At 39.7% G+C, this 27673-nt stretch overlaps 1 protein-coding gene across 1 annotated transcript; it reads right to left on the bottom strand.

Moving 5' to 3' along the window:
* On the bottom strand, positions 1-27572 carry cwc27 (CWC27 spliceosome associated cyclophilin). Its single transcript, XM_079658700.1, has 14 exons — positions 27154-27572; positions 26885-26981; positions 26634-26746; positions 26309-26452; positions 26061-26159; positions 25860-25963; positions 25560-25629; positions 24675-24754; positions 24554-24590; positions 24296-24465; positions 13397-13500; positions 5867-5976; positions 5643-5749; positions 1-522 (listed from the first exon to the last, which is right to left on the bottom strand). Exons 1-14 carry the CDS (start codon positions 27193-27195, stop codon positions 360-362), a joined length of 1440 nt encoding a protein of 479 aa, XP_079514826.1. The 5' UTR covers positions 27196-27572; the 3' UTR covers positions 1-359.
* Positions 27573-27673: the final 101 nt, after the last annotated feature.

Raw genomic sequence — 27673 nt, 5'->3', positions numbered from 1 at the left:
GACTGTTTACAAATGATATTTATTTATTTTTTCAGAAAAGGTTACTTCTTACATTAAAGCTCTAGACAACATAAACTGCAGAAAAATGGCATGAACAAGCGAACAACACCACACGTAAATCAAGTCACCTTAATCATTACTTTGACTAGACTCTTATTTCTTACTGAGTGCAGTCCGGGTACAGCTGTATTAAGCGAAGTAGCCTTTCCATCACAGATTAGAGGGATCGTATGCACTCAGGTCAGCATTCTCAATCCAGATGTTCCAGTCAGGAGATGTAGGGTTTGAAGTGGTATGTGGACGAGAGGATGCTGTATGAACACTTTTTCGTCGTCCTGGGCAGGACCTGACCCTCGACCTCACCACTTGGCCTTCTTCTCCTTCATGATCTTCTTGCTCTCCTCTCGCCTTCGCTTGTTGACCGGGTTTCGTGGGTCGTGGATCTCGAAAGTGTCCTCGTCTTGCATCGTGGCATCTTTGACTTTTCTGCTTTGCTCATCAAACTGCAGAACGTGGCCCATCCTAAATCAGATGAAAAGAGGTGGAAAAAGTTTAAAGAAGAAGATCCCCTAAATCACTGCTCTGTAGAACTTTTAATATCTCTTCAAGCTTCGAGCCAGTTGGAATATAATATTATCCAAAAAAAGGGATACAGTTGAAATTGCTGTTATTTGTTTAAGGCGATTAATCCTGGATATGATTATCCAAATATAATATAATATAATATCATTAACTTAAAGGGGCCTTATTATGCTTTTGGGGGTTTCCTGTTGTGTGTAATATAGGTTTTAGTGCATGTAAATGGTCTGCAAAGGCTAAAATCCCCAAATTTCTCTCCCACACCCTCCCCCATACCTGAAATGCCTCGATTTGACTCCTTTGTTCCAGTCCGCAACATAGTGACATCAAATTGTATCAAAGTGATGTACGGTAAACAACCTTCTCCAAGTGTTTGGCTGAACTGCATTTAGTCTAAACCCAAATATATTTCAAAAAATATTCTGTATTGCTGTCTGTGGGAAGCTAATATACAGTAATGTTTATCAAAGGTCACACAAGGTGTTTTGAACACAGCTTTAAAGCCTTGTTAGGATTGAAAAACCCAGGAGATGCCTGGCAAAATGTTAAAGCATGATTGGAGTCTGGCTCGGATATATACAACCATAGATATACTCTGGTATTCAAGTTAAAGCGAAAACCTCTTAAAGACCACTTTCTTTGACAGAGGAGCTTTAAGCAGGTATCTGAATAGCTTCTCTGTACACAGTGAGAGATACAGTAAGAGGGCTCAAACTTTTGAGACATCTTAGCAGTTTAGAAATCCAGAAAGAAATCCCTGGTCCCCGGAGAAAAGACGCTCATGTGTCTTTCATTTCCCTGGCCAGTTTCTCTTCCCTTCAAAGACAGATTAAAGAATCAGGACATTCCTCTCAGGAGATATCAGTGTCAGGCACTTCTCAGATAAAACACATGTTCTCCCACTGACATGATTTCTTCAGCTGCTGTATGAATGCTATCTGTAAATCTAAACAACAAAGCAGGACTGACTAATCGATTGTAAGGACCCATTTTTAGCCACGCAGCTACATCCGCCTTCATTCATGAATGGAAAATCCTGTGTCAGATATACCCCTGAATCAGTGTCATTCATCCACTTTTTTAAACAAACTGAAATATCTCAACTACAACTGGACAGATGGCTTGGACTTTCATTTAGCACTATTTTTATGAACATTTTTTTTTTATTTGTCTCCAATACTTTGGTTTATAACCAAATACTTGCAAAACTAGAAATGCTAATCGGAGAGCGCATTTGCTAATATCAACGTGTAAAGACATCGTTCTTTTGACTTTGGTGTGTTCATGAGCTTCAATTCGCAATATGGAAATGACAAGGACACTAAAAAGATGATGTGTTATATGTTTTTGCTAACAGAGTTGAAACAAAACGTTGACAGCTGTTACAAAGTTCTGGTTTGGACTTGAGAGGACGTTCGTGAACATTTTCCAATCCGGGAACTAAATGTTCTGATTACTCAGAGACAACATGAATGCAGCACGATACCTGCAATTTTATCAAAAGTGTCAATCTGCCTTTGACATCAATTTACATCTGGTGATTAGATGCACCATCTCTAAGATAGCCGGCTTTTCTACCCGGACAGCTATTCGAACATATCAATCTTTCCTAGCACCCAACCCTTAGTTGTGTTTGAATACTTACGGTTCAGGTGTTAAATAAAGAGATGTTGGAATGCTTTTAAAACATTTTCAGAGCATTTTATCTAGACAGAAGAGGTGCCAGAGATAATAAGGGAAGGGGGGGTCTTTGATTTCTAAGCCACCAGTACACTCACTGACTGCTGTTAAAAATGACACAGTAAGGCTCCAATCATCCCGCCATGTGTCAGAATCTTTGAACCTCCTCTTTTAAGCTGATGATCAACATGTCCTTATTATCTGCTAGAATACAAATATTTACATGACCTTGTGCTGTATATGTCTGGCAGTATGTACTCTAAAGTGTAGTTCAAACCGACTGAATTAAATACAGTAACTGTGTATTCTCTACTGTGTATTTTAGAATGTTTTTGTCTGTTTTTGGCAAGTTGGTATGAGTCTGCTCTGTTCCCTGGCTGAGCGCTTACAGTTATTGTGTGTGTGTGTGTGTGTGTGTGTGTGTGTGTGTGTGTGTGTGTGTGTGTGTGTTCTCCCCAGTGTTAATTTGAAATCGGTAGAAGTTGTGACAGCTCATCTAGGATGTCATGGCTAGACTCTGGCAGACCCTTAGGACTCCCGCTGTGAGCGCGGGCCGCCTCTGATAATTTGTCTAGCAGTCTCAGTGATGACAGCCGAGTCACACAGCTCCGAGACCAGAGGTGGAAACACAGGCTTATCAAAAGCACTCTGCGCTGCCAGGATGCTACAGAAGCTTCCCTAAAAAACATTCCGCTCAAGTAGGGGGTGGGAATTAGATAGATACTTGATTCTTCCCAAGATGGAAAATTGTTTATCACAGCAGCATTTTGACAGTCAATGCAGAAGAATAACAAAATGTCTTAGAAATAGAATAAAAAACTAAAAAACTATGTATGCTCAGTAGAAAATACATATTCAGAAGAGTATGTACACAATATAAAATATACAGAATAAAGTAGAACACTCTCTAATATATCAAACTACTGAAGCGACAGAAACATATGTGCATATAATCAAATGACAATATATGTTTCTGTAGCTTTGTGAGATTGTATATTGTAGGTCATTCAATTATTAAATATTTTTTCCCAAGATCTATTCATCTATCTATCTAAACATAGTGTACTATACATACAAAAAAATGTGCACAGCAGCTTTTAATTAAAAAGTAAAATATATCCTGTGCAAAATGAAGGAGTACAGGAGGGATAGTGAAAGAGAAAGTCTTTGCATTGAGAGTGCGGACTCTCAGTGTGTGTATGTGTGTGAGGGGCGACCAAGAGCAGGAGGAGGAGGGAGAGTCAGAATTTGTAGACACAGACACAGATGGAATAGTTTACCTCCTCTGGCCCAGACTTGACTTCCAATGTCTGACCTGTTGTAACCCACATTCTGTTCGCAGCGCTCCTAGAGTGGCACAGACTTCCCACTGGTGTTTTTCTAGGAGTACTATGCTACTGCCCCTGTCCCTCCCTCCCTCCATACCTGGCGGGGGCGACACAGTGAGGTGTCTGCAGCCCGGGAGAGGCTCCAAACGCCAGCCAAGGCTTCTCTCAAATTCATTAGGGCCCCCCCCCCCCCCACACACACACACACAGAGACATGCTGCACTTCAAGGGGGATTCTCGAGACTAATAGCAACTACAGATTTTGTTATTCTAAATCTCTCACACAGAGACACTTTGCTCAAATTCAAACACATGGTATTCATTTCAAACCCCTACTCTGTGTAGTAAGACTTTGAGATCTTTGGTGAAAAACAGAATATGAGAGGAAAACACAGCGTCAAGGCTGATTTCCTGATGGCCAATCTGGTGGCTACGGGTTGAAATCCCAACTACACACACACACACACACACACACACACACACACACACACACACACACACACACACACACACACACACACACACACACACACACACACACACACACACACACACACACACACACACACACACACACACACACACACACACACACACACACACACACACACACACACACACACACACACACACACACACACACACACACACACACACACACACACACACACACACACGAAGTAAGCTTTGGATCTGGTCAGTTTCATCATTCCTGGTGAAAAGAAGGATTTTCTGAGGTATTGTCTCATTCAGACTTTTTGTTACAATTAATGCTTTATTTTCGCGACCTCTTGCAATCCAGTGTTCATTACGAGGGTGTCAATTGGAATAACAAAATCAGCAGGGGATAATGAAAAAGACTTCTCAGTGCCAACTTTTCACGCTCCAACTTCACCGTCCACAAAACAGAGTGTTTGCCAAACTTCTTCTTGAACTCTCCAGGAGGCACTTCTCAGGACTCTGGTGTGCTTTCATGCTGCTCCTGATATTTGTTACGCTAAATAGTGTCAGTGATTTAAAGTCGAGTAATAAATACTAACGCGGCAGCTATTTCATTCTCTCTTATCCTGTATTCCTTTTCCAGAGGCATAATCATTTATACAGTTTATCATGAAATACTGAGAAAAATGTCCTACTAACTTAAGTCGGTATGAAATTACATTAATAAAGTGACAAATACCTAAGTAAAAAAAACATTAACAGACAAATGGGACCATATATCAAACCAGATAAAGAAACATGAAAGAAAAATAGCATTGATTCAAAGTTTTAAAATCTTACATTAATTTAATATATTAAGATAGTGCAAATATACCTGCAGTGGGGACTGATGGGGAGAAATTAGCAGATGTTTTTTTGGTCTGTGTCTGACTTTCATACAAGCTCTTTTCGTTTTGGTTGGACTCAAAAGTGTTGTCGGAAAACTATTCAGAATGTGTACCTTTTTGAAGCAAAACAACAGCTTGCTCAAGCTAGACTACCAACCTGCAAGGATTGCAGACCGTTTAAATGACATAAATATTGTCATCACTCAGTTTGGCCACTGGTTTTCACGATATATAAAAAATAGACATTTTTTTATAGTTTCAAGAAATATATATATACAAGCCCAACCTCTTCTTGGTTTTTGTTAATGTAGCACGTAACATTTTTGTTTTATTCAGATATTTCTAGAAATGTGGACCAATGACAGCCAAGCGACTGGAGTGTGTGCTGTAGTATTATTTCCTCAACTTACAAGCTCAAAGAGCCTTACATTTAAATATATAATATTATAATAATGTTGGTCATAAGGACAGCCAGCATTTGAAAAAGACGCTGTTATTTTTGTTCTTCCTATCTTTATCAATCGTTCTTGATTTAGCTTTGTTAAAATCCTAAATGTTGAATGCGTACTCCTCTCTGCTCCTTGCCTCACAGTTGACTCTTTTTTTCGTCAACTGGCAAATAAATAAAATAAAATAAAAAAGTGTGCAGATTTCACAATTACAAACGTCCACAAAATCAATGAAATATAATCTCCACTTATAAATCTTAAAAAGGTATCAGGCTCACCATCCTTTGTCATCGTCCTCTGCCAGCTCCTCCACGTCCTCCTCTGGAGCATCAGTAGTGATGGCCGAAGACAACTTGGACTTGAAACGATTGAGGAGTTCCAGTGTCTACCAAAAACATCAGACATAACTTCATATATACAGTACAGGTGTCTGACTTAGGACACAGATCCCACTCAGCGTTTTATATTCAGTAATTATTGAGAGCACACTGAGTAATATCACCTGTTGTTCTCTGACTGAGCCTTTCTTCAGTTTTTGTTTCCTCTGGTCTTCGTACTTCTTCCGTCCCTCCATATACTCAGCCACCGCCTCATTGCTTGGCTTTTCTTCCTCTGGAGAGACAAGAGAGGCATTACTTCTGATAACTCTTTTTTAATTCACTTAAATAAAATATGGCTATCTTTAAGCAAATCATACACTTAACAAAATACAACAGGAACCTAGTTGTGCAGAGTGAAGAAAGACAAGGTTTTAATTCTGACACACATTTCACGAACATCACATACAGCAGTCCAGAAAGGGAAAAAAGTGAGTTTATGCAATTTTTTGCCAGTTAAGATTGGCACCTTATTTACAAATACTTTTATATCAACCAAAGTGTTCAAAATGGTGGATAACCTTGTTTGTTTGATCAGAAACCATACTGCTGAGATGAGAAAGTGATTGATTTTCCCCTGATGCAACAAGTTGACAACATTTGAGGAGAAGAAATACCTCTGCTTCACATTATCTCCTGCAGGAGACAGATGAGGAGCCAAGAAAACACGCCAAACATGATTGGAGAAAAGATAAAAGGAAATTCAGCTTGTCAAGCTGCGACACCTGATCCATCCCGCTGACAACCTTCATAAAGATGTAGTTGACCAAAGCCTCGACCTAGTAACCCTTCAATTTATCTTTCTTAGAGAATACCTAAAATCTCGCTGCTATCTGGAACAAACAAGCTTCATGTATCTGATGTCTAAAAGGCAAGGAAAGAGCTCTTAACTCCTCAGCGGAGACACGTGAGCAAACAGTATGTGCACTTCATCCACTGGAGAAGGAAAAACATGCTAAAAGAGATTAAACTAGTGTTAATAAAAAACTAGCAACTCTTTTGAAAAATCAATCGACAACTGGTTTGATAAAATCATATTTTTAATAGATTTTATCGTCTTTTTATAAAAAACGTAAGCTCTTAACATTCACTGATTCAATCTTCTTTAAATGTTTATTTATTTCAACATACAATCCATTATTTAACGTGAACATTGGTTGAACAAAATTACACTTGTAAATGGCACTTAAAACTTCTCAAATGTTACATTTTCTGGTTTTCTGTAATAAAAAACTCAATATCTTCGGGGTTAAACCAAACATGACATCTGAAGACATAACAATAAAATGGTAATGCTATTTTCACACATTTTCAAAATGTTATGGATGATATTATTTATCGAGACAACAATCTATAATGAAAAGATTGTTCGGTTTAGCTTTAATGTAAAAGGGGACACTACAGCACACTGGTGCTCTAAATAAAAAAGGTAGGATATATACGCGTCATATCAAATGCAAGCACAAAGAGTATAGGTCCCAGTGCAGACTTGGATTCTGGGAATCATTTTCCACGAAACTGTCCTCTACAGTATGTGCGAAGCAGTGCCTCATCATGGATGAAAGGAGAGACAATCAGCGTGCTGACATTGGTGCCTCATGCAGTTAATGTGCTCCTGTAAATCTCCCAGCTTAGACACACAGGCTGTGAAGTCACAGAGTGGCAGACAGTGAGCACAGTCTGCTGCAGCACAGTCTTTCCACGGCAAAATGTGATGTCACACACACACACACACACACACACACACACACACACACACACACACACACACACACACACACACACACACACACACACACACACACACACACACACACACACACACACACACACACACACACACACACACACACACACACACACACACACACACACACACACACACACACACACACACACACACACACACACACACACACACACACACACACACACTTCTCCTCTCTGGCCAAACTGTGCCTCTCCTGGCCTGCATGCTGGGACACATTCAGCTGCACCAAATAAATGATGTAACAAAGAAAACAGTGAAGAACACTGCCTGTCATTTAGAGCATAAGAGATGCAATGTTATGAGTTTCTGTAAATGTGTATTTATTCAAAAAGCTCTTTATTATGAGCAGTAAAATGCTTACCAAGATACACTAATAAACGCTAAATTACAGAATAAATGCAACAGCATAAAACACAGGGGGGGGGGAGATTTTAACTCATGACACAGAAATGACTATTAAAAACAAACTTAGTTGATGACAAAGGTTAATGCTGCATTGAATAAATTATAGTCAGAGTTCGGTCTCAGTTCGCAAAATGAAGGCAAGTCTCTGTGCACTAAGCAGCTCTCCCCAAAATCCCGAAGGCGTTGCTATCAATAAGATTTAGAGGGGTTGAAATATGTGTTTTCTTCACCTGGACAGTGTAAGGCTAGATTTGTATTCTTTATGCTAAGCCAGCCTTCCATTTACCGGACAGAAACTGAAATTATTGTCCAAAATGTGGAACTGTATCTTTAAATTACGAAACATTTGACTCACTTTATTACTTTAAGTTGACTTTTTATGCCAACATGTTTTCAGATGTAAGGTAGAACTCTGTAAGGGGTTCATTTGTTCCCAGAAAAGTTCACCTCGGGAGAAACGCGGCAACCAAGTTTCCAATCCCACAGGGAGTTTGGGTCGACTATCACTTATGAAAACCGTGCAATTATTCTTGTTTCTCTGCGCTTTGAATACTGAAAATACTGAGCAATTACTGGAATTTCCAAAACGCAGCTCTGGAAATCCAAGTGCAACATTTCCCCGGGTGTCAACATGGAAGTTTGCTCTGCTGCTCGAGGGGCAAACCTTTTTTCTCTTGATTTATGGGACCAACAAGTGATCTCCCTCCATCTCTCCCCAAGTCACCTCTCCTGCTCCCCCCACCCCCCCCCACCCATCACTGCAGCCTGTGACATGCTAGATGCTGACTGATGACGCCCCGAGGTCCTCCATACACACATCACCTTCTCCAGCTGTTGTCGCTAACTACCATCTTTGAGTTTGATGGCCTTTCTAACTACATTCCTCCCCTCTGCTGTCACCTGGGCTCAAAAGAGCTACAAATCAAGCCGCTGATGTTGTAGCAACCAAAAGCTGTTGTGGAGGGCAAACGCCTCTTTTATGGGATAAAAGGCTCCCATTCTCTGTTAAACAATCAACAGTTTTTAAAAGAAAAGAAACCTGAGTTGTGAGGTGACATGACTGCTCATAATCAATCAAAAACCCAATAATATTAATTACCTTTGAGGTCAACAGCAACTATCCATCTTCGACGCAACGGAAGAACTGTTTACATAAGAACATATAGCAAAGAAGTCCTGTGAAAAAAAGTAACTTGTTGAAAAACTGTATATTGAGGAGACAAAAATAATCTCGATCACAGGTAATTGGCGTTTCAAATATCCCTCTGCTGCAGCATTACTTTCATTCATTTCAAAGTCAACAACTTGCAAGAGGCAGCAGCGTAATAAAACACCAAGGGCACACAGGCCTAACCTGTATAATATCTAAGTGGGATACAGACTGCTGCCACATCATTTAAGGTGGGTATTGAATGGACAGTGGTTTCAGAATGGCTCTCTTATTTTTGGCTGCGGTACCAAGCATTCATGCCAAGAAAGAGAAAACCAGACTACAGGAACATGCTATAATTTATGTGATGAAAAGTGAAGGGAAAAAGGTGAATTATGAAGAGACAATTTAAGTCTCACTCCAATCAACGTCATGCACATGTGGGCGGCTGCTGCTGGTGGAGCAGGATGAGGAACGGTCTTTACTGAATTAATGCAGAACTGTGTTGGGATGGTGGAGAAATCACATCATCATTTATAGCAATATTACAGGAAGCGCTTTAGACCACTGCAGTGAAAGTCCTTAAGGGTCTTCTATGTTTTTATTATTTGTATTCATGAGCTGGGTAAAAGACAGGAATAACAGGACGGTCACTGCCTTTCACTATTAGTTTAGGCTAATGTCACAGATTAGCATTTGTAAGTGCGATGGTGCCTTAGCTTGATAAATAGCAAAATGGTGGGAATGAATAGAGCTAAAAAAAAAACAGCATCCACTTTAGCCTGACACTTATATTAAAAATCATATTCATATCATAAAGAGTGCCACAGTGACGCGTCCTAAAACCCGGAAGTAAGTTAGCATTTTACCACTTCCGGTTCCTTCGCCAAAAAGCAATGCATAGGATTTTGGAAAATAGCTGGAAATAAGGTCTGTGTTTGACACACATTGAAGAGACGGATCACGTTTTGTTCTACGACATTAAACACATCAGCAGTGACCCCACTGGTGATTTCTGAAAAGTTTACGATGGTTGTTAACAAGTGGCTGAATAGGACTACAGAAGTTGTCGAGGCCGTTGTACGTCATTACACCGAACACGTAAACACTCCCGCTAAGTTTGTTTGCCCTGTTCTGCTTGAAAGAAAGTACCTGCGCTTTTGCAAGCTGTTATAACAAAAGCTTCAACTTGTACGATTTTTAATCTGTAGTTTTGCATATGGATCTTAAGTTGGCGTGACGTTGAAGCAACGACCCTGCTGTAGTTTGTTTATAGCATAACGTTATCATTTTGCTTCTGGCGACTAGATTTATGATTCGAAAATGATAAAAGTAGGGTAGACATGTGGAGATTATCCGGCTGAACAAAACGTGATCCGTCTCTTAAATGTGTGTCAACCGCAGACCTTATTTTGAGCTAGTTTCCAAAATCCTATGGAGAAATTGCATTGCTTTTTTGTCGAAGGAACCGGAAGGAGTTTACTTCCTGGTTTTAGGACGCGTCACTGCGGCACTCTATTAAGGTTTCACCTTAAATCAAACAAAAGATTGAAAACTACAAAATCCTTATGTTAACTATTATGACGATAGCGATAGTTGTTCACCTCTTGTCAAATGTTGGCAAATTTGTCTGCGCAATAAGACACCAAATCTGTACTTTTTTCCAAAACATACTCTTTTGTAGGTTTATTGCTACATTTGGCAGCTGACATTGTAGACACAAGTTACTGGACGAAATAGCACAGTTTGAACCAGCAATCTCACACTCTCCTATAGCCTGTTGGGTGCACCAGAAACAAGTAAAAACTAGAATGGCACTTGGAGAGCGCAGACCTCGGCCAAGGCCAAAAAAGCATCATCATGACTCCCATTTCCCTTCTCAAGAATTCTTTGTTCCACCTTTGGTGTGATTGAGCTTTAAGTTGTATTGTGGAAGCTTAAAAGAATATGTGTTGTATTTTATTGCAAAGAGCATTCACAGAAGACCTCAATATTTATTTTGAGGTTGTAGTTCTGACCAAAATGGACATTCATGTACATTTTTGGCGTCAGAAACAATTTTTTCCCGATTGTTTCTATACCTCCTGAATGCAGCATAAATGCCAACGAAAGCAAAACATAATTTGTGTTCCTTCCCTTGATTTGTACTGGTTCTAAAATGTAATGCTTTCATACTTGGGACATGCCCTTCCGCTAAGTTTTTTAATAAGAATCCTCGTGCCCTTCAACAACAAAATAATGAATAAAATACAAGAGACATCATAAACGCCTAGGTTTGTCTCTTTTTCTCGCTTTACTCAAGTAACTAAAGAAGGGACACAGCGTACTGGGTTGGTGGTTCTTCATTTAATTTATTTTAGTACCATATTTACTTTTTTTGGAAAAGAGATCGTTGACTTGTGGGTCACTTCAAATGAAGTGAAGTTTGTTCCCGCAGGACCATTGTGGTGGATTTATGGCCAAAGCGAGGCACCACCTTTGGCTTTGATCGCCGCAGTTTGCACAAGCTGTCTGCAGAAATCTTCAAACAGTTAACGCACACAAATTACACAGGTCCTACTGGTTCTGTCAGCCACTTGATATTTAATGCATAAGAATACACATTTTCCTGTAATTAAATTAGTAGAAGTGTGAATTAGTTTAAAGATCTTCAATTGCATTTTTTACAGATGACTCTATTTAATGAATAATTAATTACTTGAAAGGCAAACAATAAAATAAGTACATTTGTTAGTTACTAAAGTTAAATATTCTCTGGTTACAGCCTTTTACGTGTTTATATTTCGAGATTTATTTTGTTTTCTGAGATGGATCACTGAATTTCTTTGGGTTTTGGACAGTTAAAAGAAATCCAAAGTTTTGAGACGTCGCCTACTTCTCTGAAATGTTTTCTAGGCTTAGCTGAATGATTGAGAAATTAAACAACCATAGAAATAAATGCTAGTGGCAGCCCTTACACTGACCAGTTTGAGAAGCATGCGAATAAATTAGAAAGAGGTCGACCTTCACAGAGATGTCAGAGCAGAACCAGGGAAATAAATTAAGCTTTAAGGGACGACACTGTCAATACCCTAAATGTGTGTGTGTGCAGCTCTAAATGCTGCACAGCTTCTCCAGTGGGATCAGATGAAACGAGCCCTCACCACAGTGTGTTTCTGTGGCTGAGCTCAGCTTCAAGATATACAGCATTTCAGCAGACATCCGTCTCCCCTGCACTGGCCATTGGCCCATGACATCTATTGGAATTAACTGTTGCTTCCAACACAGAAATGTAATGAGGAACTCTCAAAAGAAACTCCTGCCTCTGGCTAAGCTGCCAGAGAAGCACAAAACAAAGGTCCCCTGGCAGAGCAGAAATACCTTGTAAAATAATGGAGCAGCTTAGGCTAGCTGCCACTTGGTATAACAATGCAGGGCTGTTTACATACTCAACATTAGAGTTTATAACTGGATCTTTTAAGAAAAGGCCTCTTTCTGCTTAGGGGTGTTTATCGAAACAGCTATGGAGATATCACTAAGAGCAACACATTGTGTCAGACTGACCAACAGAATCCTAGTTAATCTTGCTTTGAAAGTACAATGTGTGTTGTGCTCTTTTACTTAAAATCTTGAACCAATCAGTTGGAAGTCAAGAGTGGGCTCAGTGTCTGTGTTTGGAGAAAAAAAGCCACAGTGTTTGTGGAGACAAAAACAATGTTTGAGCAACAAAAGCCCATCAAGGTTTTCAGTAAATGTTGGCTGATGTTAATCCCAGAACCCCACACGAACTATATTATTTGGTTTCACAATATACACACAACCTCAAACTAACCTCTTGGTCTGAGCAGCACTTGTAATTTTCAAAAAATGTAAAAGAATCCAAAGATTGACAGCATTATGACAGACTGCAGTGTGGTGGAGACCGGAGGAGGTTTTGAGGGCAGATTTTTTACAGACTCACACTGGCCAAAGCTGCAAACTAACAAACACACAAAGAGTTTGATGTGCAACTATGGCGGCCACTCAACAATTTTCACCCACGCATTTTTCTGTGAGCTCAAACTCAAAAATGCAGACCCTCGGAGGGGGGAAGAAATAGATGTCTGCAACTAATTGACAAAATCAGAGGGTTGCCTGTCTTAGTGTCCATTAGCAGAGAATGCAGCACGGACCACCCTCTTAGAGACTGTTCACACTCAGCGCTTTGTGCTGAGAGAGTCCTTTCTCAAGCACCTAGTTGTGGTGAGATACATGTAGAGTGTATTATCAACCACCAATAAATTCACAGCATAATGAGTTACAGTAATACACATCCATCAGTACATGGAGGGGGAATAAATGCTTACATACCTTCTTTAACTTCCTCCACTGCAGGTTTTAAACTGTCTTCTTTCCTTTGCTTTATGGCCTGTAGATCCTTCTTCAACTGCCGCGCCTCTTTGCGAAATTCATCACTGTGAGGGGAGAAATACAAAATGTATTAAGTTATAAAAATCAACAAATATAAAGTATTACACCTGTAAAAGACAATGATGATGACAAAATAACAGGTTCATACACAAAAATCAGTCATGACAAATGTAGTAAATAGTTAAAGCAGACTTGGGGCTCCACTGGCTCCTGCTGTTAAACAAGCATTTTCATAATAAAAAATCAACACTCTTATGTTACTAGTCTTCTCAAACAAACATCAATTGTTCATTCTCTCTGTCTGAATATAGCGTTCATGGCTAATTATGTGGGTATATAAAACAAACATAAAACGCTGCGTGTGGGTGTCAGAGGGAAGAATGTACATTAAAAGCTTATGTTACAACAATACATTTGGTGGAGCCTTGATCAATTATTGTTCGCGCCTCCAAACTCAACAAAAAACATATGCTTCTGTTTGAGGATTTTATTTAGTCCAACTTTTCTAAGCATGAATCATTTTGATTAACTGTACATAAGTAGAAGACATGGGAAAATATAATTGTTTTACAGGTCACAAGAATGTCTATAACCTTAGAAAGGAAGTCCACATTCAAGACCCATTATGTCTCCCGTCGAGTTTAAGTATAGACCAACAGATCCTAAGCCTAGGGCCAATCCAAGTCTCCGGTCAGGACAACCAGGCCAAAGTAAAGACCAAAAGGTCTCAGGTCTTAAGATACAAGTCCAAAGTACAGACCATGAAGTCCCAAATCAAGACAAAGTACTAAATCCAAGGTTGTCCCAAGTCAAGAGAGGCAAGCCCCAACTCAGTCAAGACCAAAACTCCTAAATCAAGGCAAAAGTAATGTCTAACAAGCCCAAGCTCAACTACAGGAAAGTGGCAATTAGAGACCAAAAACTCTCAAAATCAAGTCCAAAGTGAAGTCCAATAACTCCTGGTTCAGTTCCAAAACGTTGTGTTTGAAGTCATGGCTTCACACAATATTTTTCATTTTAAAGTCAAAGCGATGTTGCTAATCTTTTTACATTTGTCAGGTCAAGTCACCAGTTTCATTACTTGAGTGAGTCCAAGACTTGAGTCAACAGCTCTAAGTATATGCATGGAGATATACGCATGTAAAGCAGAGCACAACACTTTGGACGGAAGCTATATAATATTATTGTACATTGTGTGCGATAAACTACATACACCTCCTGTGATACATGAGATAAAACAACCACCCAATGCTGTTGGCAGAAGGAATGAAATACTTTATACTTCCTTTCCTCAAGTGGCACAACATTACAGGCACTACTCATGTCCAGCCACCCTAATAAAACCTTTAACTAGATGACAGAGGCAGGCCAAGGCACATCCTTGCTTCCTCGGTAGCGTCCCCTTTGGCCCAAAGCCCAGCTCATGCAAGGCCAAATGCAAGAGGTCTGAACCAGAGCTGGCAAATGCTGACTATTGTTCCCTTTCATATGATTGAGACTACCGCCAGTTGCAGAGCAGATATGTTTTGTTAAGAAATGATAATATTTTCGTACTGCCTGACAGTTCTGTTTTTGTCCCATTCTCTCGCGGAGCCACAGAGCACAGGTAAGTCTCAGTCTGGGCCCCTGGCCTAGAAACATGTGAGGCATCTCCAGACCAAACAATGGCTGCCTTTGTTTCTTACATCTGCTTCTCTGGGCTGACATTAATTTACATCCTTTTTTTCTGCCTTTTATTTCATTCTTCTGTTTCTAGTGTTCCAAACACTCATGTTACCTTTGTTTAAATCTCTCACATTGTCTGTGACAAAGCATTGAGGCATCAAACTGAGTGATATTTTAACTGCAAGTGTCTTGGCAAATATTAGCGAGCCTTGATGTAATGTCTCTTCCTTGTTAGCTTCCCTGCAGCTCCCGAGAGTACACATGAGGAATCAGTCAGACATGCTGCTGTAAGTCGTCTGTTTTCCCAAAGTGAAAATGTTTGCAGCTGAATCCAGACTGCCAAGAGCAGCGCTGGTTGGCAGAGGGAGTCTGTGTGAGGAAGTGGCCGCTCAGCTCTGTCTAGGAGCAATGACAACAAACCTATTTTCTGAGACACACTCAGATGTGACAAACCACAGGAGGACAGAATAATATAATCATTCAAAGACTATAGCTGCCATTCACAATTATGCAATTCACACAAGAAGTGAAAGCCTAGTCAAATATGGTCAAATGTATTATCTTTGGGCTAGTATCTCTCCATTTATGACAACATATTGACATCCATCAAAAGTAAACAAAGATATTGCAGAAAGAGGACGAAATAACATGAAGTCAGCGGTCTACAATTTAAAGTAGTTTAACTGTCATGCAATATGTCATCATAGTTTTTGAGACTTTTTAAAGACTTATTATCACTTTGTTGGGTTGTCAGGTTCTTGGAAAAACCTTTGACTACTACAAAGGAAACTACACATACTGAGTGAGGCCTTCATTGAATTTCAATTGGTTGGATTTTTGAGATGAAGAAAGGTTTTATAAATTGACATTTATTAAAAAGGGCTACACGATTCAGTATTTCACTCCATTAAGTGGGGATACTCACACGCTCACAAAAACAGCAGACGCCAAATAAAGTTTTGATCCTTTTCTAGTTTTAGTTACTAATATTGGTCCATCTGGATCCTACACTTCCATAATGCAACTTTCTGGAGAAGATTTCAGGTCTCAAAGCTCATAGTCTCCAGTTTTTTTTAAATTAATTAAGTTCACAAAGCTTTTGCAGAATGACAGGCACGATATAAAACCGTTCTCACATTAAAACGTACTACTACTAAACTGATCTTTCAGGGTATAAATCATTGGAGTTCCAATTTAGATAAACATAAAGCAACTTTCAATGTCACTGTATCAGGCAAATGGTGCCATATATATGTAATGTAAAAAAGGAAAACATTCTTGAAAGTCATGCTAACAAAGTCAGGCCAAAAACTGCATTAGCAATGAAGAGCAGTGGTTACAAATCAGATTATTGCTCACAGACTATGACCTCAAAACTAACCTGAATATATTGTGTTATGTTGTATATACAGTGTTTGATCCCCCCCTTTAAAATGTACAGTATATACACATGTTTGGTGCTTGTCCAGTTCCTCTTGACATGACTCCTTTGTGTTTTAACTAATTATCTATGAGTCAAAAGTATGACGCAAGGCTCTAAATCAGAGCAGCCTCTTCTCCTGTACTGAGAGGTGAGGCTTCATATATCCTGCAGAGAGGAACACTTTGGACTGAGGCTGAGTGATCATTTTCTGCCTGCCTTGACATGCCGCCACTCGGAAAACAAGAGACGTTTCCCAGGTAACAGCCAAACAATCGGCTCCAGAGCCGCAGTGCCAATAAAGAGAAAAAGGCCAGAGAGGACAGGAAAAGCCCCGACAACACCTGTTAAGACACACCTTGGGGCTCAGCAAATTCCTCCAAGACCCTCACATCCCAACACCACAAATTACTTTCTACACACTCATGAATAATGTGAGAACACCCTTTGGAATATACTGGGTAAATCAAAATGTGAGTATTAACGGCAAAGTCTTTTTTTAAAGGTAATTGAAGCCAATACACTTATCTATATAAAACATGTTTACCATATACTGTATAGGCCAATAATTGCGTAACATAAAGAAATAAAATATACTTTTAAGATTCTTTAGATATGGGTATTTACATTCTTTGACCATGACAGACATTTTTTATCAGATAAAAAAGGGCTTTTAGAGAGACATACTATGCAATAAGGTTTCTAAATGACTTCCAATATATCTTTAATAGGTAATTATCCGACAATATATACAGAACAGAATAATGATATACATGTGGTAAACTAAGATATGGCTCAAATATTATTGCCTCCCTTCAGCTAAAAGGATTGATTGATAATGTCGGTAAATCAATTAATCAGTTACATATTGCTAAGTATTTGACTGGCTATGACACTCCTCAAGCTTTTATGATGTAGCCTGATTTAGATTAAGTAGCTACTTAATACCTAGCAAGGATTTAAGACGCACTATATTCACGTGAATAAATAAATAAATTCACAGATTTAAGGACAGATGGTGCAAATCAGTCACAATGCAGTAAATATCAAAACTAAGGATCAACGTTGAACAAAATGTATTTAAGGCCAGGCCAGTAATAACACCTAATAGAATAAAAGGAAGGATAAAAAAAGGAGGAATTTAGTTTTTTGTGGTTCATCCAAGAGGAGTCTCCATCTGACAGCAGGAGACGGGACTCAGTTAAAAAACACAGGCAGAGATAGAAAATCCACTCAGTTGTTGTCATCAAATAATAAACAGACCTAAATGGACAAAGCTGCATACATTATGGATCCTTTTTGTAAATCCCTTTTATTCCCAGCATCCCTAGGCTGCCAGCTACTGTCACTCTTTCAGAACAATTCAAAAGAAGTGAAACCCAGAGAGCTGTGGATGATTAACTTTTCATAAAGAAAGCATATGAAGTGATTGGCAGGAGACCAAGAACTCGCTCATGATTCAGAGCCCTGCATTTAATACTCCAGTGTCTGGCAGCAGTCTGAGGTTGACACAGGAATTCGACAACCTTAAAAATAGTACAGTGATGACTGTATGGTACATCAAAAATTCAATCGTTTTCCAAAATGTACAAGCAATCCCTTTTTTGGATTTCTCTGCATTCTCATTTCCCAGATCTCAAGTGACTTTGGAGAAATTTAATTTCTGATAAAGTCAAACAGTTTCAATTTGAAATATAGCCGCAGTGTGAATGCAACAAGTCAAATGGGGATTTAAAACTCGCATTCAACACAAAAGGATGGCAGCTTCTCCCTGCTATGGTGGACTCTAACGACTGAGCAAGTGATGTGGATGAATGTGCTAGAATAACAAGATGGCTGGTTGAACTCCCCTCAGGGGGCACTCCATGGCTTGGTCAACAGCCAAGGAGAACTGTGAGCTGGAGTGGAGGAATCCAACCTCAACACAGGAATTTGCATGACTTTGCAGAGTGATCTAGACCAACACATTACCCATGCAGTGGGCCTAGGTTCCTCTGAGCTGCAAACTCACAATTACTGTAAGTTAGTTATGATGAATGCTTAATGAGTTTTGCGGAATATCTGCATGTATCTTTCAGAATTTTCCATTTCTCTTTAACATTTTCTTGCTTTTCAGACAAAGAAAATAGACATATTGTCAAATGTTGACATTGACCACAATCCAAGCTGTTTTTTATTAATTTTCAAAAGGTTTTAGACCCCACCGTCCTAGACACGCATCGCTGTCTGGAACAGTTTCCAGAGAGCAAGTGCCCCATATGCAGCAGACATGCTACAGTGGGCCAGAGATGTGTAAACCTGGCAGCTCCAAAACATACACAATCTCACTGCCAAGAACTGGATTATCTCAAGCAGCTTTCTGCACAACAGCAGCGGCGAATGCTTTCTTGATCTCGCCAACCTTTCACTGGGAGCGCGTTGGGTTATGACCAATGACAAGAGACAGGTGCAGCCAATTAATAGAGAGTGACGCAGCGTCCGGGGAACGGCCACTCGGGCAGGATAATTAGTGTCTGCTGTCCCATTTCACTTACACTGTCCACAAGGCTAGAATAATACTTTCTGTGGCAGGAGACCAAAACCAGAAACAGTAAGATAAAGAGTACAACTGCAACGATTGGTCAATCAATGAATTAGTCCATTGACAAAAGATTGATTTGCAACTATTTTGATGATAAGAAATATATTTTCTGTCATTTCTTTGGTAAATCTCCAAACATTCTTTGGTAGCAGCTCCAATATGGAGTTTTGATGTTGTTTTTCAGTTTGAAGTAATTGTAAAGAAAATCTCTTTGTTTTGTTTGGACAAAAAACACGCCGTATTTCACTAGTTTCTGACCGATTATAGTGATAAAAAAGAAATATGTGGTAGAATCATCAATTTAAGAACTAGAATTAACGGCATTAAGACCCAAGCTTGTCTTTAAGTATGCCCACACAGTTGCACAGTCTAATTTAAATTGTAATTGTTACTTTAGTCTCTATTAAAGTCCATATTATTAAAGCCTGCTGCCACACACTGTACACAGTACACCATATATAAGTATGTGATAACAAGTGATATAAATAACAGGAAGTGCAGTTGTGTTATCTGCAGCCTGGAGTAACTGAGAAGCGATTACCGGAGACAGCAGAGGGAACCAGGCCTGCTGGCAGAGCAGCTCACCCTGCGTCCCCAGCCATATGGAAGCGTTTTGCTTCCCCAGTCATGCCCCGTCGGGTTTAACAAAAGTGGCGACTACCACATACACTGCTTTTGGGACTTCATTCAGTAGTGTCTTTTATAAAGCAACCCCCTAAAGAGGCCTACTTCAAACACAGTAAAACCAGACTTGATCAATAGTTATATAAAAGAAGTGTCAAACTGTGAGTGTAAAAAGCTCAATACCAACAACACCACACTTCCCAGCAGGTTGAGAAAAACTTAAACAAAAAGGATGTACTTTGGATCTATTGTGACTCATCTTTAAAGTTTTAACATTTCTTGGTCCACGTACAGTTTGGCAGACTGCTCATTCAACCATTGAACTCCGCAGTGGAATAAAGCAACGTAGGATAGTTTTGAAAAAATATTTGGGTTTCTGGGAGACTCCTTATTTCAAGGTTGTCTCAACAGCCTTGACTTGAAGACAAAATACACAATCATTGTTGTAAATGTCCCCCCTTACTGAGGCCGAATACACTGCAGACACAATTCCTTCAAATACTGTTTATCTGAGTGTTAAATGCAAAGTAAACTCAATCAGACAGAATTGAAAAAGCGGCTGATTTTAACATCCTCTCCTCTTTTTCCCAGGTGACTAGATACTAGTTGGTGTTCTTCGTTGCGCACAGAGCGGCTCACAGCTCAAAGCAAAGCAACTGTGGGAGAGCGAGGCTGCAACAATGCCCCCTTTGTCCCGGGCTAACACTGTACCTACCAGCCTGCCCTTTGATTCCCTGCCAAGACAAACCACTGTGTTCGGTTACAGTTCTTGTAGCAAAACAATCTGCGCTTGTGTTTAATATACTACAGTCTGCCTGCATTGGGCTGGCTGTCAGTTAGGACACATACACACATACACACAAATGACTGGGGGCCCTCCTCCTTATCCCATTAGCACTAATGAGAGAAGGGTATGTTGATTATGTGTGTTGAGCGCTACCTGTTAAGAGGATATGGAGCAGAGATAACTGGCCAGCATCAAAGAGAGATGAAAGATGAATCACTTTCTCCTCAGGTCATTTTCAGACTAATGTTGTCTCACACACCATCACCTTCCACTCTCACCTTCACTTCACTCACACTGTTGGCTCACACAGACACACTGTTTGCTTCTACTTCAGCACAGTAAGTAATTTGGTTTGAGTGCCAACATTCCTGTTTCAAATCGCAGGTCCACTGATGTTGGTCCAGTGAGTGTGAGTGTGTGTGTTAATGTGTGAAAGTAAGTGTGTAGAAAAAGAGCTGGTAGATACGAGCACGGTAATGACACAGGATACGAGAGAAATGGGGAGACACTGGAGCTACGTTCAAGAGCACCATATTTATGTCGTCTCAATAATTATATTATTAAATGCTGATCAAATGAATTAAGTGCTGCAGAAAATTAGATAAGTACCAAGAAGGAGAAACAGGACTTATTTGGAGTCTGATATCTTTTAAACCTTCTTAAAAAGGGAGACTCCAACCACTTTACTCATGGGTGAGTTTACTCATCAAGCAAGAATGATGCATAACATTATCAGCAAGCTATAAAAACTGGAGGTTTGAAAGAAGTGGTCATTTAGACATCTCATTAAAGATGCATTTAAGGCCCCATTTACACGGGAACACAAACGCAAACGAAACGCAAACGAACCGAATTCGATATCAAAAAGGTATTCCGTTCACACGGATACGGATCAATAAACGTGTCCCTTCACACGAGACCGCTCGACCCGCTGGAGACGCTGTAGTACATATGCCGGGCCAGGGCTCGACATTAAGGACTGCCCGATGGCCCGGGGCCATCTAGTATTTAGCTCGGGCAATGAAGCCTCACCTGCTGGTTGCCCGATCGGGCAATCTATTATGCCAGTATCATGCAGCTCGCGGATCCAGTAATGAGTGACCCGACAGTAAAACTAAACATATCTATAACTAGTTTAGGTATTTTGAGAGGTAATTAAAATAGCTATGTGTGATATTCTAACCTGAAGTTACATTACATTGCATTTAGCTGACGCTTTTATCCAAAGCGACTTACAATAAGTACATTCGACCGGGAAGAAACAACCTTGAAGAAAACAGAATCATATAAGTACATCAGGTTTCATAGAGCCAAACATTTCAAGTGCTACTCAACTGGCTTTAGATAAGCCAGCCCTTTATTAGTATACAAGTGCTTTGTTAGTAATTCAATCGCTCGAAGTGGAGTCGAAAGAGATGAGTTTTCAGTCTGCGCCGGAAGATGTGCAAGCTATCTGCTGTCCTGATTTCAGCAGCTGATCTTTCTCTCCCGTCAGATTAGACTTCACTCGCGTTTATGTCCATATCGATCAGATCCAGCTAGTTCTAGCTAATGATAGGACTACCTGCTTATTAAAAGACACCTAAACAATAAGTGTCGCTATGCAACTGGGTGAGGCCACAAAGTATAGCGCATCATTATGCATTTGTTTACATGCCCACCGGAACCCCGCGGCATTACCAACAGATCAACTCACAATCAACCCATACAGGACATCTCTTTCTCCACATTACGTGTTAGACATTAGAATTGACTATTCTTGCCTGTCACATAAGTGGCGCAACTGAAGCGGTATTGCGCTAAAGGGAAATTATTTTGACCAAAGAGATTTAGATTTGCCGGCTTACGGGAACTCTGACGTCGCCATTTTGTGTGCTTCGCGGATGCGCTCGGCTCCTCTCGACTGCTGCTCGGGTCTGCTCGGTCAGCTTCCGGATGAGGAAGCATTCATTCGACCAACTTACAGTGGATAACATTACAAACATTTTTAACAGGGGCCATAATAGTGTAAATAATGTTTATTTTTGGCAGTTACAACGGAATGTAATGTTTTCTAGTTTTTTACATCTGGGAAGGCATTTGCCTTCATCAGATGGAAAACGTCTTGACCAACAACTTCAGTATTCTTATAGCTATGCAGGGCATGCAAGAGAGCAAACACAAACAAGAACAAACAAACAAGTGAAATGAAGAATAAAATTGAAATTGTACAATATAATATTGTGGTGGTTCATCTTATAATTCAGTCTAGAGAATGCACCAGACAGCATCTAAGATCTGCAAAAATCTTTTCTTTTCTAGGGGGAGGCCCCCCAAACCCTTTGCCATTTCGTCAACGCGAATTTTTCAGGGCAATCTCTATTGGGTTCAGGGCCATCTGTAAATTAGCTTAGATGGCCCACAGGGCTAATTAATGTCATGCACTGCAGGCCTGTAAGTGGCGCTGTACTTCCGCCACACAATACACCAAAAGCAGCGAAGAAGACCCCCGAGCATGGTTGCCATGGTTGACTGGTTGCCCTTCTGTTTATGCCCCGCGGTGGATTTTGCAACATGTAGTTCATGTAGTTCTCCATGTCCACTTGTTGCTGATGGTTGTGGTAGAGGAGCTGTAGATTTTGCACTAACATCTGTAGCATGGTGGGGAGAGGCGGGGCTATTGGCTACATCGTTATCAGGAAATGATGGTATAGGACGTGCACACAGAGCCGTCTGGCCCCCCAGCGTTCTGTCCGCATCTCTATCCACCTTGGGACCCGTTATTGTTTTAGGGGTCTGTTTCCACGGTTCCGTTACGGGCTCGTGTGAACGAACGGGCTATACGAAAGAGAAAAGTAGCGGATACAACCCGTTTCATTCCTGTGTAAACAGCACCTAAATTGCGCTGGGAAATTAAGTACCTGGTGTTTTTGGAGCTCAACCCATATTAGGAACTCAAAGACAGGATATTTTGTCTATGCTTTGACCTTTCTTTTAAAAAATCTTTATTTTTTGAGTCCCCCAACTTCAAAGTGCAATTCTAAATTGAGGAAGTAGCCCTTCAACATGACAGTATGCTGTTGGTAATACTTGGGAACTTACTGTGGGATTCAGTATCAGAAATGTTGTACATTTGATATCTAGGATTTTTGAAGGTTTTTTCAACCTGAAGGTTTGAAATGTGCAAGATTTGAGTGAAGCACATGTGTTGAAAAACACAAATTTTAAACAGTAAAGTGCTTTGGAAATCCAGCCACGGCCTAATCAGTGAAACAGAAATATTTGCTGTTGCAGAAAAAGTAGTAAATAATACTTCTTCAATTTGTAGGATTGGATTTGTTCATTTGGTAATGATACTTAGAGATTAGCTAAGTCTTAAGCAGACACGATTTCACGATTGTTCTTGACTTTTAACAGACTGAAGATTGAATTAATAACCATATACTCTATACCACCATAAGCTGCAACCTTAACTCAGTGTTTGTACATTTTTGAAAATGAAGCCCTCCCTCCCTTTGTGGATTTACTAAATTCAGCTCTGTAAAATCAAGTTTGGATGGTCTCTTCTCATCTTATTGTACTAATGAAACAGGAGGGTTGCTTGTGATTCCTTTTGCTCTGTATAACGCAGTTCAACAGCTCCCCCATCATGTTGTCACGCATCATTACAAGTTGAACAATTACAAAATCAAAAAGCTTGCAGACTATTTATTAAACAAACCTGTCCTCTGTTGGATACAGATGATACGTTAACTCTATCGGGTCAGAATCATGTAGTCATACCTGCGGCTGGGCTTTTTCCCTCGCTCTTCGTCATCTGTCGCTTTCTCTTCGCTTTTTAATTTCTTTAGCTTGTTGCTGATGATTTCTCTTGTCTTCTGCCTCTCATCTGAGTCATACTCTTCGTCTGAATCCATGTCATCTTCAACATCACCATCTGCTTTATCCTCTGTCTGAGAGACAGAACAAAAAGACATTTAAAATCAGAGAGAAAATAAACTTTGCTTTGGGGCAAAGGAGATTGTACAGTGTTGGACTTACCTCAGCTGTCTCTCCTGGTATACGCTTCTTTTTTTTCCTTCAAGGTAAAAGGACAAGGATTACAAATGTAGGAGAAGGTGCTTAATGTACAATTATTAGTATTATTCATTATTACACATACTTATCAACAGCAGGAACAGAGCTCAGTCTGGGATCATCTTTCAGAAGGTCATGGCTGCTCTTGCTTTTTCCCTTAAGTGTCTGAAGAAACACAAACAATAGTAGGAGAATGATTTAGTTTTCTCCAATTTTGCAGCAGTCTCGGCCTCTGAATCTTCCATTTCATTTTAATAGAAAATCATTTGAAACCAAAAATAAATGTAATGGCGCACACACACTAACATTTTATACTTAACTGTCTACGATTTAAACAACTTAAATACGATAGACATGGATTACAGATGTAGTCAGGTTGTAACAATTAAATCATATTTGAAGACAAGACTACAGGGTTTATTCTGGCAATTTTATGACATAGAACATGCTTTGGCAATCCCTATAGATGTTGAGTGTGTCTGACTGTCAAGAGTCAATGGCAGATGTGGTCAGTTTTAATGGTCTGTCAAACAGTTAATAGATATGAATATTTAATAATTTCCCAGTTTGGGATAAATACATTGCAGTGTTTCCACTAGGTTTACTGCTTTGGGGGGGTGCTGCCTGAGTTGTTTTAAACTCACGACTTAAAATGAAAGCGTTTAGTTTATTTAATAAAAGAGCACATGTTTAATGTGAAAAGTGACAGTAGATATAGATTAGTTGGAATTTGGAGCTATATATATGTAGAAAAAAGAAAAAAGAAAGAAAAAAAAGAAAAAATTATAATTCTTTTTTTTTCAACACCTCAAATTTCAGGGGGGGCGCGGGGCTCCGTTGGCGGGGAGCAGCGCCAATCCAAGACAATGGTAGGCGAAACACTGCATTGAATGTGTCTGTCTCTATGTCTGGGAACCCTTAAAAAAAAAATAGGAAAATAATTTCACAGCCATTTCATTGGCTTCAGTACCTGGCTCACTTGATTCGCCATCTCCTCTTCCTCTTCAGCTTCCTCTCCAAATGATAACAGACTGAAGTTCCTACGAAAAAAAACACACAGTCAGCATAAATGCATCGATAACAACAACACATGCAGCCAAAATTGAGGGTAAGCATTGCAACCAAATGACAAAAGATGGAAATAATAAGGGCCAGGAGCAAAGAGGAGAGGAACTATTTACATATATTATTATATTTGTTTAGGTCTGATCTGATGTAATGTTTATGCCGTAGATACACTCAGTGAGACAGATGAAATTCAAGCAATCACTTTGTGGCTTTCGACTGTGATTTCTTTGAGTCCTCTTTATCTTTATCCTTTTTGGATTTCCTTGTTTCCCGAGGTATAATGTCATCAAAAGGAGAGTGAAGCACCTGGAAGACACAACAAGTTTTTTAACATCAGTACTTAAATAAAAGACACCATAAAGCTGTCAAGCAAATACAAAAGTAGTTGAAGAAAGAAAAATACCTCAGTAATTTTTATCTTATGGGGATTCAAGGGTCTTTCGTCATCGTCACATTCAACTTCTGCCAATCTGAGCATATTGTAGACCGTGTCTCCGGTGACCTGCAGTGGGCATTGTTGGGAAAAAGCATGACGTTGAGTACTTATTAACGGATCTGTTGCTGATCTGGGTCCATGCATGTGGCAGGCACAGGATTTCCATAGATCTACAGGAAATATTTATATAAATTCCTACAGTTTCTCAGATTCACCTTGCCGAATATGGTGTGTTTATTGTTGAGTTCATCTGCTCGTCCCAAGGTGAAGAAAAACTGACTGCCATTATCATGTGGGCCAGCATTTGCCATGGCCACCAAACCTCTCCGATTGAAGCGCAACCTGGAGTGAAATTCATCCTAAAAATGTAAAAAGACACATGTATTCAAAGGTTATTTTTATTTAAATCTCAGCTCAATCCTTTAATGGTTGACTTTGCCAAGGTTTAGTACTGTAGGTTAACATGACCTTGGAATGATTTGTACTTATTAATCCTTTTGGATTTAACATCTATACACAGAATTAGTGCAGAAGTCTTGCCTTGAATGGTCGTCCATAGACGGACTCTCCACCTGTCCCTGTTCCAGTGGGATCTCCCCCCTGAACAATGAACTCACGCACCACTCTGTGAAACATTGTGCCATCATAGTAACCTAGAGGAGACATACAAGACAATTAGATAACCCTTTATTTTACAGGTGTGGGTGACTAGTGTTGCTGCAATGACTGGTCTTGTTGTTTTTGTATTCTGCATTATCTTAAGAGTGTTTTAGCTAGCTTTGAATTCTTACCTTCCATGCACAGTTGCACAAAGTTCCTGCATGCTTTAGGAGCCTCCTTGGACCACAACTCAATGTCAATGTCGCCTGCTGTGGTCTTCAACAAGACCTAAGAAAGCATCGCAAGTGGAAGCATTAAAAACAAGATATTATCAACATGTTGTTTTCGCTGAATCGTGCAACGTAAGTAAACATAATCAATGTTATACAGTCTCAAAGTAAATGATATAGTGATATATCGTGTTTGCACAAAGAGGAATTGAAGTTACAATTGCGCTCACCTTTCCATTTGATGGTGGTTCTTGGATGTAAATATTGCTCATTCTGCCGCCGAGCTTTGCAGTCAGAGGATGAAAATTATCTTATTTTAGAGCTTCTGATTATGTATAGCTAACTGTTGTGTAACCCGATAAATGATGTTTGCTAAAATATCCTACTTACTGACAAATATTATAGTTCAGTGACTACAGCCATGTTTTCCACACTTATTGTGCTGGTTGTTTACGTCGGAGTATGTAGGGGTCCTCTATAAAGTACTTTTAAATATTTTGTTATGTTTTTAAATATTACCTTGAAAATCAGTGACTTTACATTTATATTACTTTCAGTGAATAATGGATTCACCGGAATTTCTACCAGAAATGTGCTAGACACCAAACAATCCCAGATAATTCTTCAACCAACCCCGAGAAAAAGTACGTTTGGTTTAACCTAAGTGTTCCATGCAAATGCGCCCTCGGAAACAAATAGGACTATTAGTTCCAGTAGTACCTTACAGGTATAAATGGTTGAATATTTCAA

The sequence above is a fragment of the Notothenia rossii genome (assembly GCF_949606895.1).
Source record: "Notothenia rossii genome assembly, chromosome: 11".
Classification (NCBI taxonomy): domain Eukaryota; kingdom Metazoa; phylum Chordata; class Actinopteri; order Perciformes; family Nototheniidae; genus Notothenia; species Notothenia rossii.
This window is presented reverse-complemented; position numbering and strand designations above follow the sequence as displayed.

Coding starts and splice junctions, on each gene's coding strand:
- cwc27 (XM_079658700.1), bottom strand. CDS start 27,195: ATGAGCAATATTTACATCCAAGAACCACCATCAAATGGAAAG. Junction 26,747..26,884: donor TGTGCAACTGTGCATGGAAG/GTAAGAATTCAA, acceptor TGTCTCCTCTAG/GTTACTATGATGGCACAATG. Junction 13,501..24,295: donor GGGAAAAAGCCCAGCCGCAG/GTATGACTACAT, acceptor CTCCCCTCACAG/TGATGAATTTCGCAAAGAGG.